At 37.6% G+C, this 19698-nt stretch overlaps 1 protein-coding gene and 1 non-coding gene across 3 annotated transcripts in view; one reads left to right on the forward strand and one right to left on the reverse strand.

The window, feature by feature from the left end:
- The window catches only part of UVRAG (UV radiation resistance associated), a 315389-nt gene that overhangs the window by 66264 nt on the left and 229427 nt on the right, over positions 1-19698 (forward strand). For both annotated transcript variants that reach the window (XM_007455036.1, XM_007455037.1), the window contains one exon: positions 17671-17756. In XM_007455036.1, the coding sequence (XP_007455098.1) occupies positions 17671-17756 (86 nt within the window). The remainder of the gene's footprint in view (positions 1-17670; positions 17757-19698) is intronic.
- On the reverse strand, positions 10797-10868 carry TRNAE-UUC (transfer RNA glutamic acid (anticodon UUC)). The gene has a single exon. It is a non-coding gene; the product is annotated as a tRNA-Glu (tRNA).

A 19698-nucleotide genomic window follows, 5' to 3' on the forward strand; every position in this document is an offset into this window, starting at 1 on the left:
CAAAAAATAGCAATTGATGAAATCAGAGAAGTTTAAAGAGGCATACCTTGCTAAAACAGGCAAAGAGCAAGATAATAAACATCTCTGGAACATAAATGGAATAGAAATGGAAAGACGTGGGCAGAAGCCTTGGGCGTTGGCTGAAAGATGTGCTCCTCTGGGCGAAATGAACACTAAATGAGCATAAAAGCTGAGTTGATGTGGCACCTGGGCTCAGGAGTTGTGGCTCACGGGCTCTAGAATGCAAGCTCAGTAGTTGTGGCGCGCGGGCTTAGTTGCTCCGTGGCATGTGGGACCTTCCCAGACCAGGGCTCAAACCCATGTCCCCTGCATTGGCAGGTGGATTCTTAACCACTGCACCACCAGGGAAGCCTTGACGTAAATGTTTTTAAACATTTATAGCAATTTGACATTATTGTGCCTTTTTTTGTATTTTATAAAAGTATCAGCTCACAGTGGATTGAAGGAAAAGCAATCAACCCTTTCCCACAGAGAGTTTGAGGAGCACTGCTCTAGACAACAGTAATAAGGTGAGGGAGGCTGTTTAAAGAGTAAGACTCATTGAGGTCATTGAGTTGTTCAGGGGGAGGATAGAGACAGTAAACAAGTCTAGAATTTCTTAGAAAAACTTGTGGTCGAGTGTGCATGTTAAAAATGTAAAGATGGGCTTCCCTGGTGGCGCAGTGGTTGGGAGTAAGCCTGCCAATGCAGGGGACGCGGGTTCGTGGCCCGGTCCGGGAGGATCCCACGTGCCGCGGAGCGGCTGGGCCGCTGGGCCTGCGTGTCCAGAGCCTGTGCTCCGCAGCGGGAGAGGCCACAGCGGTGAGGCCCGCGTACCGCAAAAAAATAAAAATTAAAAAAAATAATAAAGTTACTTAAATGCTAGAAACAGTATAGATTTTTTTTTGTTTTTTTTTGGCGGTACGCGGGCCTCTCACCGCTGCGGAGCACAGGCTCCGGACACGCAGGCCCAGCGGCCATGGCTCACGGGCCCAGCCGCTCTGCGGCACGTGGGATCCTCCCGGACCAGGACACGAACCCGCGTCCCCTGCATTGGCAGGCGGACTCTCAACCACTGTGCCACCAGGGAAGCCCCCAGAGTATAGATTTTTAATTAGCAGAGGGAAAAAAGGGAATGTAAGGAGTAGAACACTTTGTCAACTTGATAGGAGTCAGAAAAGGAAAACAAAAATGAAAGCAAGTGGTAAATAGAAACATGCAGTACAGTGATAAAAATAAGTCCAAATATACTTGTAATCACAGTCATTGAATATGGATAGCATATCTGTGGTTGAAATATTTCATAAAGGATTAAAAAATGCTAAATCAGCAAGCCTTTAAGAATGTATGTTCTGGGGACTTCCCTGGTGGTCCAGTGGTTAAGACTCCACACTTCCAGTGCAGGGGTGTGGGTTCGAACCCTGGTTGGGGAACTAAGATCCCACATGCTGCGTTGCACAGCCAAAAAAAAAAAAAAAGTACTGTACGGAAGGGAAAGGTTATACTTGTGAAGCAATAGGAAGCATGTTTTAAAGCAACTTTTAAAATACTGACTGAAGTTTTTGTTGACCAGTTCTTCAGCATTCTTGTTTTTTTACATTAGCCATAACCAGAAACAGCTTGTTATTACTTCTGATGTTACTATGTTGCTGTTATTCCTTCCTCTGTCCACGTTAAAGTGTCTTCAGCCACTATGGGTCTAAAAGCTGAAACTTACTTATTTGCTCAAAACTTTTGCCTCTTTGTTTATCTGCTTCTCAAAAAGGCTTTACTCATTTCTGTTGAGTTTTTAGGAACCTAGTAAATCTCTCAACTTTTTACTATATTGGATGAGTATTCAGTCTCACTCCCAGGGGTGTCTTTGGAAACTAATACACTTGGAAATCTTTGACTAAAATATATACTGTGGGTTTGAATCCTTCATTCAGTAACTTCTGCTGGCCTTATTAGGGAGTGATATCTTGTTAATTTTATGTAGTAAAATTTCATTTATTTGGCATACAAATGTGTACATATTTAACAGCAGTGCAGACAAATAAATAATTGAATAGGTGATAAAATCTATCTTTAGTTGTAAACGTGATTCATGATTTTTTTTCTATCAGTAAATATCAAGTACCTACTATGTGCCCATTATTAAACTAAGTACTGTGGGATACAAAAGTATTAGATGCAGAGTCACAAACACTTATTCTTTTAGCAGAGATAAAACAGCATTTATTCCAGAAGAGCTCCAGTTTACAAATAGTTTAGTTTGAAAAATTATTTTTGATGTCAGTTGTTTGGGTCTTAACACAGGTGAATTACAGCAGAACATTAAGTAATTTGAAGAGAACCTTAGGAAGAGGTTGGTGAATAAGGCTAGGTGATTTGGAGAGATGTTTCCAGGTGGATTTTACTGCTAGGATGGCAGTTGGGGGAGCATGGGAAATGAGAGGCTGTTGGGCCAGCTCTTGATCCAATAAGCTGGAAACTTTTCAGATCCCTGTATAGGAGTTTTGCCTTTAATATAGACATATAAGATTATCTTTGCCTGAATTTCCTTTTGGCAACTATTCTTCTTTTTGGGAGGATGCTGACAACTACCTGGGTGAATGGATACTCCTAGTGGTTAAGAATATGGGTTTTGGAGTCAGATTGATGTGAGTTTAATTCCAGGCACCACTGCTTACCTATGAAAGAGATTTTGGGCAAATTGAATCATCTCTGAGTTTGTTTTTTCATCTGTAAATGGAGATAACAGTTTCTACCTCATCATAAATTGTTTTGAATATTAAAGGCGATATAATATATATTACAAGGCTGGCACATGAGTAGAGTTCAATAATACATGGAACTACTACTCACTAGACTCTAAACCCTATGATAAGAGGGATTACATCTCTAATGCTTACCACTGTCAGTAGTTGTGTCCCTTGAACTGTGCCTGGCATGTAGTAGGTGCTCATTTTGTTAATGAATGCAGGTGAATGCTTGCTATATTTAGGACTATCATAGCAATAATTGAGATTCAAAATCTCGAGGGGATGGTATTTTTCTCTCCTACCCTACATTATCCCTCGCCCCAACTTTTGAAGTTTTATTTTTATGTAACTCATACTGTCATAACTCTATGGTGTTATTGGTAAAGTACAAAGAGCTTTAGATTGTTAAGAATTCTTGTTCTCAGACTTAAAACTATAGCAGCAATGTCTTCAGAGTCCAGTAGGTGGCAATGCTGTCTCATTTTAATGGGAAAAAAAATTAAAGCAGGAGTAGAATCCAAATAAAAAGGATCAAACCTTTTTGGAATAATGACACTCTCAGGAGATTAAAATAGCAATTTGGTGATTACTTTCACAAACGCAGCCACATGATTTGACCATCTCAAGTACATAGTCCAGCTGAGATTGAAGATTTAGGGACAATAGCAAGTTTCAGGGTCTGTTTTGAGAGCCTGTACAAATGAAAATTCCTTATATTTTTCAAGGTATGATACTTTTGAAAAGTAGAAAACCTGAGCTCTAATCCCAGTTTTGTTCTGGTACTGTGGTCCTTGAGCAAATCACTTAACCTCGGTTAGTTTTAGGTTCCTCATTTCAAAAGTAAGAAAATTCTTATCAGCTGATTAATGCTAGAGGGAATATTAGAGTTATCTAGCTCAACATCCTTATCTCAGGGGTGAAGAAACCGAGGCTCAGGGAGCCTCATGACCTCTTGAACTTGGCATGGAAAGTTAGTTTCATGCTTTAAGTGGTAACTTAGACATAGCTATAATAACATCATATATATAATATAAAAAATTGCTACATACTTTCATAGCTCTTTTGCCTTTAAGGATTTGCCTATAAATTATTTTACTCCATTCTTACAACAACCTGTGGGGAAGACAGAGCAGCTATTATTAGAAGTTTTAGTAGTAGTAGTAGCAGCAGGCCTATAATGGCTAACAGTTAGTATTTGGGGAATAAATGAATGGCCAGCATATCAGGATGACTTGGAGGACCAGAACACATATCTCTGTCTTTCTAGACATGCACTTTCTTCATTACACCATGTCACCTGTGTAAAAGCGAGGAGTAGATGATTTTCATCATTAAATTCCTTTTTGAGGTTCCTTCCATCATTTTATTTGACTGTGATTGTGATTAAATGCTGTTAGAGGTATCTTCAACTTATAGCAACTCAGGTGGTCAGGTATTAGTATTTTTGTTTTCAGAATGAAGACGCTGAAACCTAGAAAAGTTGAGATTTTTGTTAACTTTATAGAACTGAGAAATTAAAAAGATGGCTATTTTCGTCTTGCTAGTTAAATTCATGGATGCTAACTTATTTCCAAAGCACGTCCCACGTGGTACTCAAGCAGAACATTTAGAAGTGGGGATTAAGTATGTCAAGCAGCCTATGTTTTAACAACAGAGAAAGGGATATGGTATAACTTCTACCCAGGTCTCTCAGTACGTCATCAAGTAAAAATTGGAAGATCACAAAAATAGCTCATTCTGTACATGCTCTACTCAGTTTTCCTCCCAGAGCTCTCCCCCAACCCTGCCCCAACCAGGTTACAAAATACAAGAAACAGACCAGACAGATCCTAAGGGGCTGTTTCTAGTAACTGCCTGCTTTGTTACAAAACATGTAGGTATCTGAGCTTAGTTTAAATCCAGGGTGAAACTTTGTTTCTGAATTATTTGAGCTGGTGTGATATCCTAATAACAGTATTACTCCAGGTGAGTATGGAGCTTTTGAAAACTACCATTGCTAGTTTTCATTTACTGAGTACCTACTATATGTCAGACACTCTATCTGCTTTACATGTTTTGTTTAATCTGTGTAACAACTCCATGAGGTAATTATTGTCATTTTATAGGTACAGTATCCTAGAAGAAAAGGTTCAAGTACTAATCCCAAGATTACTTAGTAAGTAGCAGAACCGTGATTTGAAACCAGGTCTGATTTATTAAAAGGCTTTTTCTTTTAACAACTATGCTACGTGGTATCTCTACATTCTTTCCTACTTCACATAGCATGCCAAAGTACCACGTCACTATCTTTACGTTTAACCAGAGATATCTACTATGTGCGTTGTGAGAGTCAAATGAGAGAGTACATGGGAAAGTGCTTTGAATGGTATAAAGTGCATTATTGTACAGACTTTGGGTATTTATTATTGTAGAGTGGACATGCAATGCCCATGAGGCCATCAACCCCCCAAAATCCACAGAAGTTCCACATATTAGTCACTCTATTTGGCTTCCCTCTGAGTCTTCTTTTTCCTTTTCTCTTGGATCAAATTAGCTTCTGACAGATGTCTGGAAAATCATCTCATCCTGTAATTCATATTTATAAATCCTGTGGTCCCCATTCTCTCTCTTCATTGAAGCCAGAGAATAATCTGGGAAAATGCCACATTTCCTGTTATGAATTTGGAGGATCTTGTCTCCTTAGCACAATTTTTGAGCTTTTCAAAATTTTAATACTGGAAAATTCAAAGCCAGGCATGGTTCTTCATGTAGGTGTTTTAGATTCTTAGAAAGTAAACAGAAACAGAGCTCCATACTCATCCTCACTAGGGGATTCAGAGAGTTGGAAATTTTGTTTAAATTTTGAAAACTTGTCTTTACTATTGTGTCTTAGATTTGTAATTAGGGCATTCTTGACTTTTTTTCCTTTCCCCTCTGTGAGTCAGTTTTGGTTTAAATTGTTCCTCTAGAAAGCTGGGAATCTTTTCTTCTTCTTTTCTTTTCTTTCTTTTTTTTTTTTACCTAGTTAACATGGTACCACTGTTGCCTTTTCTTCCTTCTCACTTCTCTTCTCTCACAGTTACAGTAACTGTGTATGCATCCTTCTTCCTGTTAGGGCGTAAGCTCCTTTAGGGCTGAGGTTGTATCTTACTTTTTTGGTCCCAGGATTTAGTGTAGACTTTGCTTAGAAGATATTTTTCTGGAGTGAATGAATCCACTAAGATCACATGGTTCCTATCTCTATTCTGTAGTATACTTTTCTCTGAAAGGATGACTACTTTAGCAGGGTCACTTTCAGTCCTCTTGTTACGGAGTTGCATTGATGACATTTAATGCACTTCATACTTGGAGTGTGTGACTATGATTGTGATTATTTTTTGAGGGTAGTTTAAAACACTGAAGTGTGAACAAGAACCTCTTCACCCCTGTTGGCTTGAATTTAAAAAAAGAATTGATTTTAGTTTTAAGATCCGTATACCTTTGCTTAATAACACTGTTCTTATTTTCATTGCTTCTTACTGTTTTGAAGGAGAAGAAAACATCTGCTGTCTCAAATCTCAGACTAGATCTGGGGGAATGTACATATTCAGCTGAGGTAGAAGAGGTCTTGCTTTCCCTCCTTAACAGCTCAGCATCTGGGCTTTGTCAGAGCCCAGGGGCAGTGGGTGTCCGAGGCTCGAAGGTGCTTGACAGAGACATGTGCACATTTTTTCTTGGTTTAAACTTGCCTGACTCTTAAAAGTGTGTTAATGTCCAAATGAACATACACACATAGGAACACAGGCTGTCTTTTGATTCATCAGGTAGCCATTTTAGGAAGAGTTGTACAAATAAATATTATATTTTTAAAAAGTATACTCATTGCATCTGAAAAGGTGCTCAAGTTGTAGAATGAGCCATTGGTTTTTTTCCTTGTCCATTATGATTTCTTACTCTACCTAAATAAGTAGAAGAAGGACTATTTGCAGAGCTCACTTAACGGTTTAAAGAGTAACATGTATAGTCCACTATCAGTCCCACTAGGGCAAGCTTTTGCTGGGGCCCTTAAGCTATTGTCCTCAGGCTTCCACTTGGGCTTTTTGTCTTCTCATTAACACATTATCTCTGGATCATTCAGATCTCTCCCAAGTCTACATCGCCAGTCAGCGCTTCTATATATCTAGACTTGAGTCAGATTGCTTGGATGTTTCAGAGACACATACTCCACAATTGCCAAACTAAGCTCAGTTCCTTCCCCCTCTAAGAAAACCTCCTCTTATTGTGTTCCTTAGTTCAGTGAACGGTACTGCTGTCCATCCACTTTCTCAAGTCAGAACAAGGAGCCATCCCGAACACCTCCCTCTTTTTTTGTCACTTTTTTGAATCACTACTTAAGGTGTCTGCTAAACATCTGCTTCTTTCCTCGTTCTTGCCATTCATTGTAGCAAGATTTATCTTCCTAAAATTCTCGTCATGTCCCTCCTTTATTCAAATCATTTCAGAGTAATTAATGACTTGTAAGGTCTTATTGTGATTTGATTCCTGATTTTGAAGCACCCCACCCATAACACTTTAAGCTAAAATTTGTGCATCTCAGTTTTAGAGCTTAGATCTCCTTTCCATTGAAAGTTTTCTGTGACATACCCCCTAAATCCAGTTTGGATACCCCTCTATCTGTTCTCATAGCACCTTACCTTTCATTTTTCTTGTCACTATCCTTAACCAGTTATATTCTGATTACCCATTTGCTCATCTCTCTTTCTTACTAGACTGTACACTGTGTAAGGGCAGAGACAGTGTCTGTCTTTGCCACTGAATTATCCCTAGTGCTTAGCACTGTGCCTGGCATGTAGTAATAATTCAGTAGATATTTGTTGACTGAGTGAATGAATGTTGCTGTAGCAGATCATTTAAAATTCTGGCATATACTACTTGTTTGTCATCAGTTGTATAGCTCGTTATTCAAAATTCTAGTTCATCTATGTTTAAATAGTTTCTGGCCACTTCTGCATAGACATCTGCCATCTGCAAATTATTATACGTTTTTTAGAATAAATTTATTTATTTGTGGCTGCTTTGGGTCTTCGTTGCTGAGTGGGGGCTACTCTTCGTTGAGGTGTGTGGGCTTCTCATTGCAGTGGTTTCTGTTGTCGTGGAGTACAGGCTCTAGGCACGCGGGCTTCAGTATTTGTGGCTCGTGGGCTCTAGAGCACAGGCTCAGTAATTGTGGTGCATGGGCTTAGTTGCTCCGCGGCATGTGGGATCTTCCCGGATCAGGACTTGAACCTGTGTCCCCTGCATTGGCAGGGAAGCCCCCTGTTATACTTTAAATGGATCTCTTCATTTTTCTCTCCAGGTTTGCTTTCCCTTCCAGTTTTTTACATTTTTATTAACTATTTTTCCATTTATCCAGGCCTCAAATTTTGCAGTTAGTTTTGATTGATTTCTTTTATCCACTCGATTCATTCAGCTACTAGACCCTTTTGAGTCCTTTGAAATCACTCATATATGTGGCTACTTTTCCATATCCATTGCCATGATCCAAGCTCAGCCTGGCACCCTATAAGGCTGGATTACTGCAGTAGTTTTCTGGCAGGCCTGTGGCTCTGGTTTCTTTGTATCCACTTTGTCTTATTCACCACTGCCTGATTAATCTTCCTAAAGCATACTTTCATTTTTTTTATTCCTTTGCTTAAAGGTTGTATGGAATAACTTCTTGTCTGCTAGATGTGTCCAAATCTCTGACCTAATTTCCTTTTCTCTATCAACCTAAATTCAGTCAGTGGTATAGTACTTTTGGTTATATCTCTGCTTTTATCTTTACTTCTTTTCTGTGTCTCTTTTTTTCTTCAGAGTTTGAGCTCTCATTACCTCTAGTATGTGTGGATTTTTAGAATAGCCTCCTAACGGTTGTCTGGACATTCTGCTTCCCCTAATTTGTCATATTTGTCATTACCAAAGTAACCTCCCTTAAATGCAGCTCTGATCATTGTCCTACACTGTCAGAAACCTTTCATGAGTCCAATAAGCATGTAGCTTGTCTCCCTTTTTAGTATGACATTTGAGGCTTTCTGTACTCTCACCCTCTCAACTTAGTTATATAGCTATATCTCCCACTATTTCCCCCTCCAGGGTTCCAAGTAATTTTGACATCATTGGAGCTGAACAAATTGGACCACTATTTAATCTTCTCTGGACACAGCTTATGTTTTCCTACTGTCATGCTTTGGCTAAAGGTGTTCAGTCTGTGTGGGACTTTCCTTCACTGCCATTTAGCCTTCTGTGCTTCTTAATCTGTCCCAAATATTGCTACCCCTGCTGCAGCCTTTGATGTTCCTGCTTCTACTAGATGGAATCTTTACCATATTGGAACTCCTGTAGCTTTTCTTTTTAACCTTTCTTATGGCACCTTTGCAGTTTTTACTTCACTTGGAACCTTAACTGGGTTATATACTTTATAGTATATTGGGTTTGTATACCTTTATAACGATGATAGCAATTGCCTGACACCCTGTATGTATAAGATGTTCAGTAAACACTGAAATGAATAAGTATATATGTATAATGTTGTTCGCTTCATTAACAGTTATCCTGTCGAGTGGATTATTTTAGTAGAACTTTTATAGTTTTAATAAAGGATAGTCTTATGATTGTTGTAGCAGCTGAAAACTCTCAAAATGTACAGTAACATGTTTTAAAAGGTGACTCATTCAGCGATCTAGTACAGGGATAATCAAATTACAGTCCCCACATGTTTTTATATGGCCTGGGAGCTAAGAACGATTTTTACATTTGTAAAGAATTTGAAGGCGAAAACAAAGAAGAATATGCGATGGAGATGATGTGGCTTGCAAAGCCTAAAATATTTACAATCTGGTCGTTGACTGAGAAAGTTTGTTGACCACTGATCTAGAAACACACCTGATCATCTGCCTGGAATTACTCCTGCTCATTGGAATATGTGAAATTATCTGTTTCCTTGAATGGTTTAATAGGCACTCACCCAGACTAGTGCCTATTCTGTTCCCTTCCTTGAAAAAGAATTGTTAGGCCTGGCTTCAGAAGAATTTTGAGTGACATGTAAATCTCCTCTGGGCTCTTTGGCACTTGGCAGTATCTCACACAGATAACCAGATACAAATGAGCCATTTCTTTCCATTATGATCCTTCATCAGAGGTCTGCCGGGATCGCACATCTGGTGAAGTTAGATGTCATTCAGAGCAAGGCTCTTAGCATATTTCAAGAATGTTAATTGCTAAGTGGTGGCTGAAGCAGAAGGGTTTAATAATGTCCTTGAGTTGCCTTAAATGTACATGGACCCAGAATTTTAGACCTGAAAAAGGTCTTAGAGATCAAGTGTACAATGGTCATTAAGAACATGAGCTGTGGAGCCAGACTGCATGGCTCTTCTACTTAATCCTCTCCGTGTCTCAGTTTCCTTACCTTTAAAGTGGGGATAATAATAGTACCTGTTTCACAGGGTTGTGTGAGTAGTAAACAGGTTAACCCTTAACATTAACACTGAAACGTTAATTTAACATGGAAAACAACACTGCCTGGCATACTGGAAATGCTCATATATGTTACTTTTGTGTTTAGCTATTATTGTTCACATTAGTAGTAGTCTCATCTCATTTTATAGTCAAAGAAACTGAGGCTTAGAGGGGTTAAATGATTTTCTTCACTTCCATGACAGGCAGAGTGGGTTATGACCCAGAATCCTCGCTGTAATGTGTTGCTTTTAGTTGTACGTTAGTTGTATGTTAGTGAGTGTGGATAAGTTTTTAATAGAAGAAATGTTTGGCAGATTTTTGCATAAAATAAGTATAACTAAGTGGAATGTCATTAATCATTTCTCCTGAGAATCTTAAATTTACTTCTAGTGTCTTTGGGTTTTGTAGCTCATTTATAGGATTATCTCCTGTCTCTGTCCTTTCTTTTCAGCTGCTCTCATGATATGTAGATTATTTCATAGCCAACTCTCTCTCTTTTTTTTTAATTGAGATGAAATCCACATAACATAAAATTAAGCTTTTTTTGTTTGTTTTGTTTTGGTTTTTTTTGGCTGTGCTGCACGGTTTGCGGGATCTTGGTTCCCCGACCAGGGATTGAACCCGGGCCCCAGCAGTGAAAGCGCTGAGTCCTAACCACTGGACCACCAGGGAATTCCCTAAGCATTTGAAAGTGTGCAGTTCAGTGGCACTGGGTATGTTCACAATGCTGTGTGAACACTACCTCCATTAAGGTGCATGACATTTTCATCACCCCAAAAGGAAATGCCCATTAAGTATTCACTCTTCATTTTGTGCTCCCCAACCCCCAGCAAACACCAGCCTGCTTTTCTCTCTGGATTTGCCTATTCTGAGTGTTTTACATAAATGGAATCATACAATATGTAATCTTTTATGTCTGGCTGCTTTCACTTAGCTTGAGTTTCTGAGGTGCATCCATATGTAGCATGTATCAATACTTCTTTCCTTTTTATGGCTGAATGATATCGCATTGTATGAATACTCTATACCACATTTTGTTTATCCATTCATCCACTGATTGATGCTTGAATTGTTTCTACCTTTTGTCTATTGTGAATAGTGCTGCTATGAACATTTATGTACAAGTATTTGTTTTCAGTTCTTTTGGTTATATACCTCGGAGTGGAATTGCTAGATGATGTAGTAATTCTATGTTTAACTTTTTGAGGAATTGCCAAACTTTTTTCCACAGCTGCTGACCACTTTATGTTCCCGACAGCAATATACTAGGGTTCTTAATTTCTCCACATCCTTAACCAACAATTATGTGCTGTTTCTTGTTTTGCTTTCTTTTAATTTTGTTTGTTTATTTTTTTTACTTTTCCTAGTGGGTATGAAGTGGTATCTCATTGTGATTTTGATTTGCATTTCCCTAATGACTAATGATGTTGAGCATCTTTTCATGTGCTTATTGGCTAGTTGTATATCTTTTTTGGAGAAGTGTCTCTTTAAATCCTCTGCCCATTTTTTAATTGGGTTGTTTGTCTTTTTTGTTGTTGGGTTGTCAGAGTTCTTTATATATTCTGAATATTAGACCTTTATCAGATACATGATTTGCATATATTTTCTCCCATTTTGTGGGTTGTTTTATCATTTTCTTTATAGTGCCCTTTGATGCACAAAAGTTTAATTTTGATGAAGTCCAGTTTATGTTATTTCTTTTGTTGCTCATACTTGTGGCATCATATCTAAGAACTATTGGCAAATTGAAGGTTATACAGATGTACCCTTGTGCTTTCTTCTAATGGTTTTAGCTCTCACAATTAGATCTTTGATCCTAATTGTAATTTTTGTATATGGTGTTAGGGATGGGTCCAACTCTATTCTTTGCATGTGGCCATCCAGTTGTTTCAGCATCATTTGTTGAAAAGACTATTCTTTCTCAGTCCTGGCACCTTTGTCTAAAATCAGTTGACCATAGACATATGAGTTTATTTAGTATTCTCGGTTCTATTCCATTGATCTATATGTCTGTACTTATGCCAATACCACACTGTTTTGATTACTGCTACTTTGTGGTAAGTATTGAGTTGGGAAATATGAGTCCTCCAACTTGGTATGTTGTGTGGATTTTCATTTATCAAACCACCCTCACGTACCTTGGGTAAATCCCACTTGTTCCTGGTGTATAAATCTTTTCTAAAAAATTATTTTTAATTGTGGTAAGGTATACATAATATAAAATTCACCATCTTAACCATTTTAAGTGTACAGTGTGGTGGCATTAAGGACATGCGCCTTGTTGTGCAACTGTCACCACTATCCATCTCCAGAACTCTTCATCTTATAAAACTGAAACTCTCTACCTATTAAGCAGTAACTCCCTATCTCCTCCTTCCACAAGCCCCTGGCACTCACCCTTTTACTTTCTGTTTCTATGAATTTGACTACTCTTGGTACCTTACGTAAGTGGAATTATACAATATTTGTCCTTTTGTCACTGGCTTATTTTACTTAACATAATGTCCTCAAGGGTCATGTATGTTATAGCAGAATTCTTTCCTTTTTAAGGCTGACTATATTCCATTGTATGAAAATACAACATTTTGTTTTTCTGTTCATCTGTTGATGAATACTCAGGTTGCTTCTAACCCTCAACTACTGTGAATAATGCTGCTGTGAACATGGATGTACAAATATCTCTTTGAGTCTTTGATTTCAGTTCTTTTGGGTATATAGCCAGAAGTAGAATTGCTGGACCAGATTGTATAAGCCTTTTAGTATGCTGCTGGATTAGCTTTACTAATACAGTTGACCTTTGAAGAACATGTGTTTGAACTGGGCAGGTCTACTTACATGTGGATTTTTTTTTCAATAAATACAGACTACAGCACTATACAATCCACAGTTGGTTGAATTCATGGACGCAGAATCATGCATACCAGAACCATGGATACAGAGAACTGACTGTAAAGTTATATATGGGGAGCTCAAGGCCAAGTGCAGACAGAGAGATGCAGGACCTGGGACACATGTCTTTATTTAGAGTCTGTGGATAGAGTGCTTTGGGGTTCCTGGGCTAGGGCTGGATTGGTCAGTTCAAGCCAAAAGAGCAGGGTTTTGGTAAGTTCCATGGAGATTTTTATCTATGGGGTGTGTAAAGTATTACACGTGCTGGGAAGCAGGGGAGACTGTTGATCATAAGTCATTGCAGAAGCTACATTTGCTTGTGACTCTGCATCCTGCTATCTAGGGTATGCACTCCATGGGGATTTTTATCTAAGGGGCGCATGGGGGTTTTTATCTAAGGGGCGTATGAAGCATGCAGGTGCTGGGAAGCAGGGGAGACTGTTGATCACAATCATAACAGAGCTACATTTGCTTGTGACTCTGCATCCTGCTATCTAGGGCATGCACTCCATGGGGATTCTTATCTAAGGGGTGTATAAAGCATACAGGTGATGGGAAGTAGGGGATACTGTTGATCACAAGTCATAACAGAAGCTACATTTGCTTATGACTCTGCATCCTGCTATCTAGGGCATGCACTTCCCTGAAAGGGGGTCTAGTGTTAGTTTAAGGTCCCTGCAGGCTGCTTGGCCAAACAAAATGGAGGCCAGGGCAGCAGTACCATGGAGTAGCTTAGCTAAACTCTTTTACAACTTGTAGATCTGTTCAGACTTTCTGTTTCTTCTTGAGTCATTTTTTGGAGTTTCTGCGTTCCTAGGAATTTCCATTTTATCAAGGTTATATGATTTGTTTGCATACAGTTGTTCATAGTATTCTTCTATAATACTTCTTATTTCTATAAGATTGGTGATAATGTTCTCACTTTCATTCCTGATTTTAGTGATTTGAGTATTCTCTTTTTTTGTCTTGTTCACTCTAGCTTAATGTTTTTCAATTTTATTGCTCTTTTCAAAGGACTAACTTGTTTTTTTTTATTTTTCTGTATTGTTCTATATTCTCTATTTCATGGATCTCTGCCCTAATCTTTATTATTTACTTCCTTCTTGCTTTGGGTTTAGTTCTTCATTTTCTATTTCCTTAAGGTGGAAGATTAGATTAATTGATTTGAACTCTTTCTTTTTTTAAATGTAAATGTTTACAGCTGTACTTTTCCCTCTGAGCACTTTTTCACTGTATTCCATATGTTTTGATATGTTGTATTTTCATTTTTATTCTACTCAGAGTATTTAATAATTTACCTTATGATTTGTTCTTTGACCCACTGGTTGTTTAAGAGTATGTTATTTACTTTGTAGTTTGTGAATTTTCCAAGTTTCCTTCTGTTATTGATTTGTAGTTTCATTCCATTGTGATCAGAAAAGATACTTTGTATGATTTCAGTTTTTAGAAATGTATTGAGATTTGTTTTGTGGCTGAACATATGGCCTATCCTGGAGAATGTTCCATGTGCACTTGAGAAGAATATGTATATGGTTGTTGTTGGGTGGAGCATTCTGTATACATCTGTTAGGTCTAGTTGATATATAGTATTTTTCATGTCTTCTGTTTCATTGTTTATCTTTCTTATGGTTGTGCTACACGTTGTTAAAAGTGGGATGTTGACTTCAGCTATTTCCCATTCTAGTTTTTGCAGTTTTGGCTTCATATGTTTTGTTATATGTTGCTAGGTACATATATGTTTATACTCATTTATATCTTGACCTTTTAAATAGTATATAATATCCTTTTTTGTCTCTTCTAACGATTTTTTTTTGTCTTAACGTCTATTTGTCTGATATTAGTATACCCATTCCAGCTTTCTTTTGGTTACTGCTTACATGGAATATCTTTCTGTCCTTCCATTTTCAACCTATTTGTGTTTTTTTTTGTCTTAATGTCTATTTGTCTGATATTAGTATACCCATTCCAGCTTTCTTTTGGTTACTGCTTACATGGAATATCTTTCCGTCCTTCCATTTTCAACCTATTGTGTTTCAACCTATTTGTGTTTCTGTCCTTCCATTTTCAACCTATTTGTCTCTTGTAGACAGTATATAGTGGGTCATTAAAAAGAAAATCTATTCTTCCAATCTCTGCCTTTTAATTGTAGTGTTTAATTCATTTACACTTAATGTAATTACAGATGGAAGGACTTCTGCCACTTTTCGATTTGTTTTCTTACATCTTTTTTGTTCCTCAATTCCTCTGTTACTACCTTCTTTTGTGTTAGTTATTTCTCACATTTTGATTCCTTTCTCATTTCTTTTACTATATATCTTTTAGTTATTTTCTTAGTGGTTGCCCCAAGAATTACAATTAACATCTTAATTTATAACAGTGTAGTTCAAATTAATACCAACTTAGTTTTAATATTATACAAAACTTTTCTTCTGTATAGCTCTGTTCCCCCATTTTTATGTTGTTGTCATCACAAGTTACATCTTTATAATTGTGTGCCCATCAAGATAGGCTTATAATGATTGCTTCATTTATTTGCTGATTGGTTGATATTAAATGCTAAACCCACCTTACATTCTTAGAATAAATTCAGTCAATAACGATGTATTACTATTTTATCCTTATAACGTATTGCTGGTCATACTTGCTAATATTTTCCTAAGGATTTTTGTGTCTATATTCGTGAGGGATATTGGTCTATAATTGTGTTTCTGTGTGTGTGTGTGTGTGTGTGTGTGTGTGTGTGTGTGTGTGTGTATGTGTGAGAGATAAGTTTTGGTATCAGTAATGCTGGTCTTATGAATTGGAAATTGTTCCCTTACCCTCTGATTTATGAAGGAGTTTGTGTTAAATTGACGATATTTCTTAAATGTTTGATATAATTCAGTGAACCCATCTGGACCTAGACTTTTTTTGTGGAAAGATTTTCAATTACTTGTTCACTTAAAAAATAGAGTTATTCAGATATTGTTGTGGTTTTTTTTTTTTTTTTTACATCTTTATTGGAGTATAATTGCTTTACAATGGTGTGTTAGTTTCTGCTTTATAACAAAGTGAATCAGTTATACATATACATATGTTCCCATATCTCTTTCCTCTTGCGTCTCCCTCCCTCCCACCCTTCCTATCCCACCCCTCTAGGTGGTCACAAAGCACCGAGCTGATCTCCCTGTGCTATGCAGCTGCTTCCCACTAGCTATCTATTTTACGTTTGGTAGTGTATATAGGTCCATGCCACTCTCTCACTTTGTCACAGCTTACCCTTCCCCCTCCCCATATCCTCAAGTCCATTCTCTAGTAGGTCTGTGTCTTTATTCCTGTCTTGCCCCTAGGTTCTTCATGACATTTTTTTTTCTTAGATTCCATATATATGTGTTAGCATACGGTATTTGTCTTTCTCTTTCTGACTTACTTCACTCTGTATGACAGACTCTAGGTCCATCCACCTCACTACAAATAACTCAATTTCATTTCTTTTTATGGCTGAGTAATATTCCATTGTATATATGTGCCACATCTTCTTTATCCATTCATCTGGTGATGGACACTTAGGTTGTTTCCATCTCCTGGCTATTGTAAATAGAGCTGCAATGAACATTTTGGTACATGACTCTTTTGGAACTATGGTTTTCTCAGGGTATAGGCCCAGTAGTGGGATTGCTGGGTCATAGATATTGTTGTTTTATTGTTAATCAGTTTTGTCATGTTGTATTTTTTCAAAGATTCATCTAAGTTGTTAAATTTGTTGGCACAAAGTTGTTTATACTAGTCTCCTAATAACCTTTTAATGTGTGCAGCAATGTAACTTTTAGAAAATGCTTATACTAGCATTATAGCAAACATTTATACAGTGCTTATCACATACCTTTGACTTTACAAATATCAGCTCTTTTAATTCCCACAACAATTTGTGAGGTAGATAATATTACCATCTCCATGTTATAGATGAAGAAACCAAAGTTAAACTAAAAGAAGTTAGGTGCCTTGTTCCAGATTACAGAGCTGGTGTATTAAGGGCTTAAGCTGTAATCCAGGTGGTCTGGGTCCAGAGTCCTTTTTTCTTAACTACTATTTACTTTGCCTTTCTGAAACACCAGATAGCTGTTCTGTTCTTCCTATGGAATTGTGCTGTGTTCTCTCTAGAAACCATCCTTGCTGCCACCACCTTTACACCACTGAGGGGAAATACTTGTTTCTGGTATTCCTAATTAAAACTTGGAATGCCTTTTCCTCCATAAAAACGTTACATATGATGGCTAGGCATACTTGAAATATTGTTGTTAATACTCTTCTTCAGCCACATAATATGTTAAAAAGACTTCTGGGGTTTCACTGGGAAGTTCACCAAAAGTTATAATGTGAAACATTGTTTCTGTGGGAAAATGTTAGAAGAAATTTATTTTAAATTCACTTGCCTATAAGGTTAAACTTCAATTATATGAAAGTGTTTCTTAACTTTTTTCTAATTTCTTAATGATTTGAATTTACTGAGTTGTTATTGAATCATAATTTTAAAAATACAAACATCACGATTAATTTGGACATATTTTGTTTTACTTTGATTAATTTGTTAATTAATGTCTTTTAGGGTTGTTCAGATGCTCAGAAGAGTATTCTTCTTCAGGTGGATCAGAACTGTGTTCGCAATTCTTATGATGTCTTCTCTTTGCTGCGGTAAGAAACTTCTTAGAGTCCTCTTGCATTTTGTCAAGAATCTTCCTCATTCTGAGTTTGTGACATTTCGATGTGAGGAAATGTATGGAATCTTTAGAAGCTGTTACTCAGACTTAGCATTTTTTAGTGAGAGCTTCATAAATTTTGTAGCTACAGTGATTTATCTCTTTTACAAAGCCTTTGGAAAGCCATTTTTTTCCTCTGGACAGTGGGAGAGAGTGATTGGAAGCCAGTGATCTTAAAACAGGGACATGAGCTGTTTCCGGTCTTCTGCACAATAAAGAGCAGCAACCAGAGGTACAAAATTTAGACTTATCAAAACTTTAACAACTGTGGCATTACTAGAAAACTCCTTCAATAGCCCCAGACATAGCTTAGAGTTTTGATCTGCTGTTCATCTTAAAAGAATCATATTTGGCAAGGCAAAGGAGCTCTGTGTGAATCTCATGTGCTTAGAGGTTTAACTGCCTCAGCTCTATATTTTCATAATGTCTGGGCTTAATTTGGAAAGATTTTTAAATTTGGTTTTAATTTTCAATGTGGTAGATCATCAAGGACGTTTCCCCAGGAGGCAGGCTACCAAAATAAACGCAATTTAAAATAAAGTTAAGAGTGACACTCAACCTGTGTTTACCCTACTCAGACAGATGATTCATTGAAATTCGATTTTGGCAGTATTTCCTAGTGTTTACATAACACATCATAAATTCCAGACCATTAGACATTCTCTATATATCTACTAGAGGAAGAGTCCAGAAGGATGATTGGACTCTTATCCAACTGGATGATTGTTTATTTTTTAAACATTATGAAATGGGCTTTTCCTTTGCAAATCTTGAATCTTACTGTACATAATGGTAGAGAGTTTGCTGACATGGACTATGTAAAATGCTCTAAAGAGACAATGATTTCAACTAAAGTAACCACACACATTTGATGACTTTTGACTCTTACCTGAGAGGTACTTTCACTTTGACTTCTTAGGATATGTGCCAGAATGGACAGAATTTAGTAATTGGATGGTGGAGATAGAAAGCAGGAGGTGTCTATTATATAACTCTTATTTTTGAGCCTATTCAGTTTGGGACTACATTGAGTTTTAAGTATTGAAAAAGAGGAATGTGCAGAAATAGTTTGAAATGTGAGGAAGAGACTAATATTTCTTGGTCTGTTTTGCTCAGTAAAATGAGAGTATAGATAATATAATTTTTAAAGATATTTTCCAAGTATGAGATTGTGTGATCTCATTAGAGAAAACAGTGGAATTAAAAGAAAAGGGGGGATTCCCTGGTGGCGCAGTGGTTGAGAGTCCACCTGCCGTTACAGGGGACACAGGTTCGTGCCCCAGTCTGGGAAGATCCCACATGCCGCAGAGCGGCTGGGCCCGTGAGCCATGGCCGCTGAGCCTGCGCATCCGGAGTCTGTGCTCCGCAACGGGAGAGGCCACAACAGTGAGAGGCCCGTGTACCGCAAAAAAAAAAAGAAAAGGGAATACAGAGTCAGTGAGAAGAGGAGGAGTTAGGAAAGGTAGCATCATAGAATCTGAGAGATTAGAGATTTAAGGAGTATTGAAGGCTCTGTACTGTAGTGATACAGGAGAATAGGAGCTGAAGAAAGACTGTAGGATCTTGGGTATCAACTTGATATAATGGAGAATGCTTTGATTGACCTGACTCTGACTTTAATTATCCTTGATTTATCCTAATTCATTTAACCTCTCTAATTGTTCCAAAATGTGGAAGCAGTGATGTTTCAAATTTGTTTAATTTATAAGCATTTTCACATCAGTTATCTTATTCTCCTAGAAGTTTTTTGTGTTCACAAATCAGGGATCAGCTTTTGTCTTCCATGTAGAAGCTGAGGCCAAGGAGCATTAAATGATTTACTTATCTTAGGGGGTGCATAGCAAGTAGAGCCAGATTGGAGATTGGTATGAAGGTTT

This window comes from Lipotes vexillifer, unplaced genomic scaffold (genome assembly GCF_000442215.2).
Source record: "Lipotes vexillifer unplaced genomic scaffold, Lipotes_vexillifer_v1.1 scaffold1693, whole genome shotgun sequence".
Lineage (NCBI taxonomy): Eukaryota > Metazoa > Chordata > Mammalia > Artiodactyla > Lipotidae > Lipotes > Lipotes vexillifer.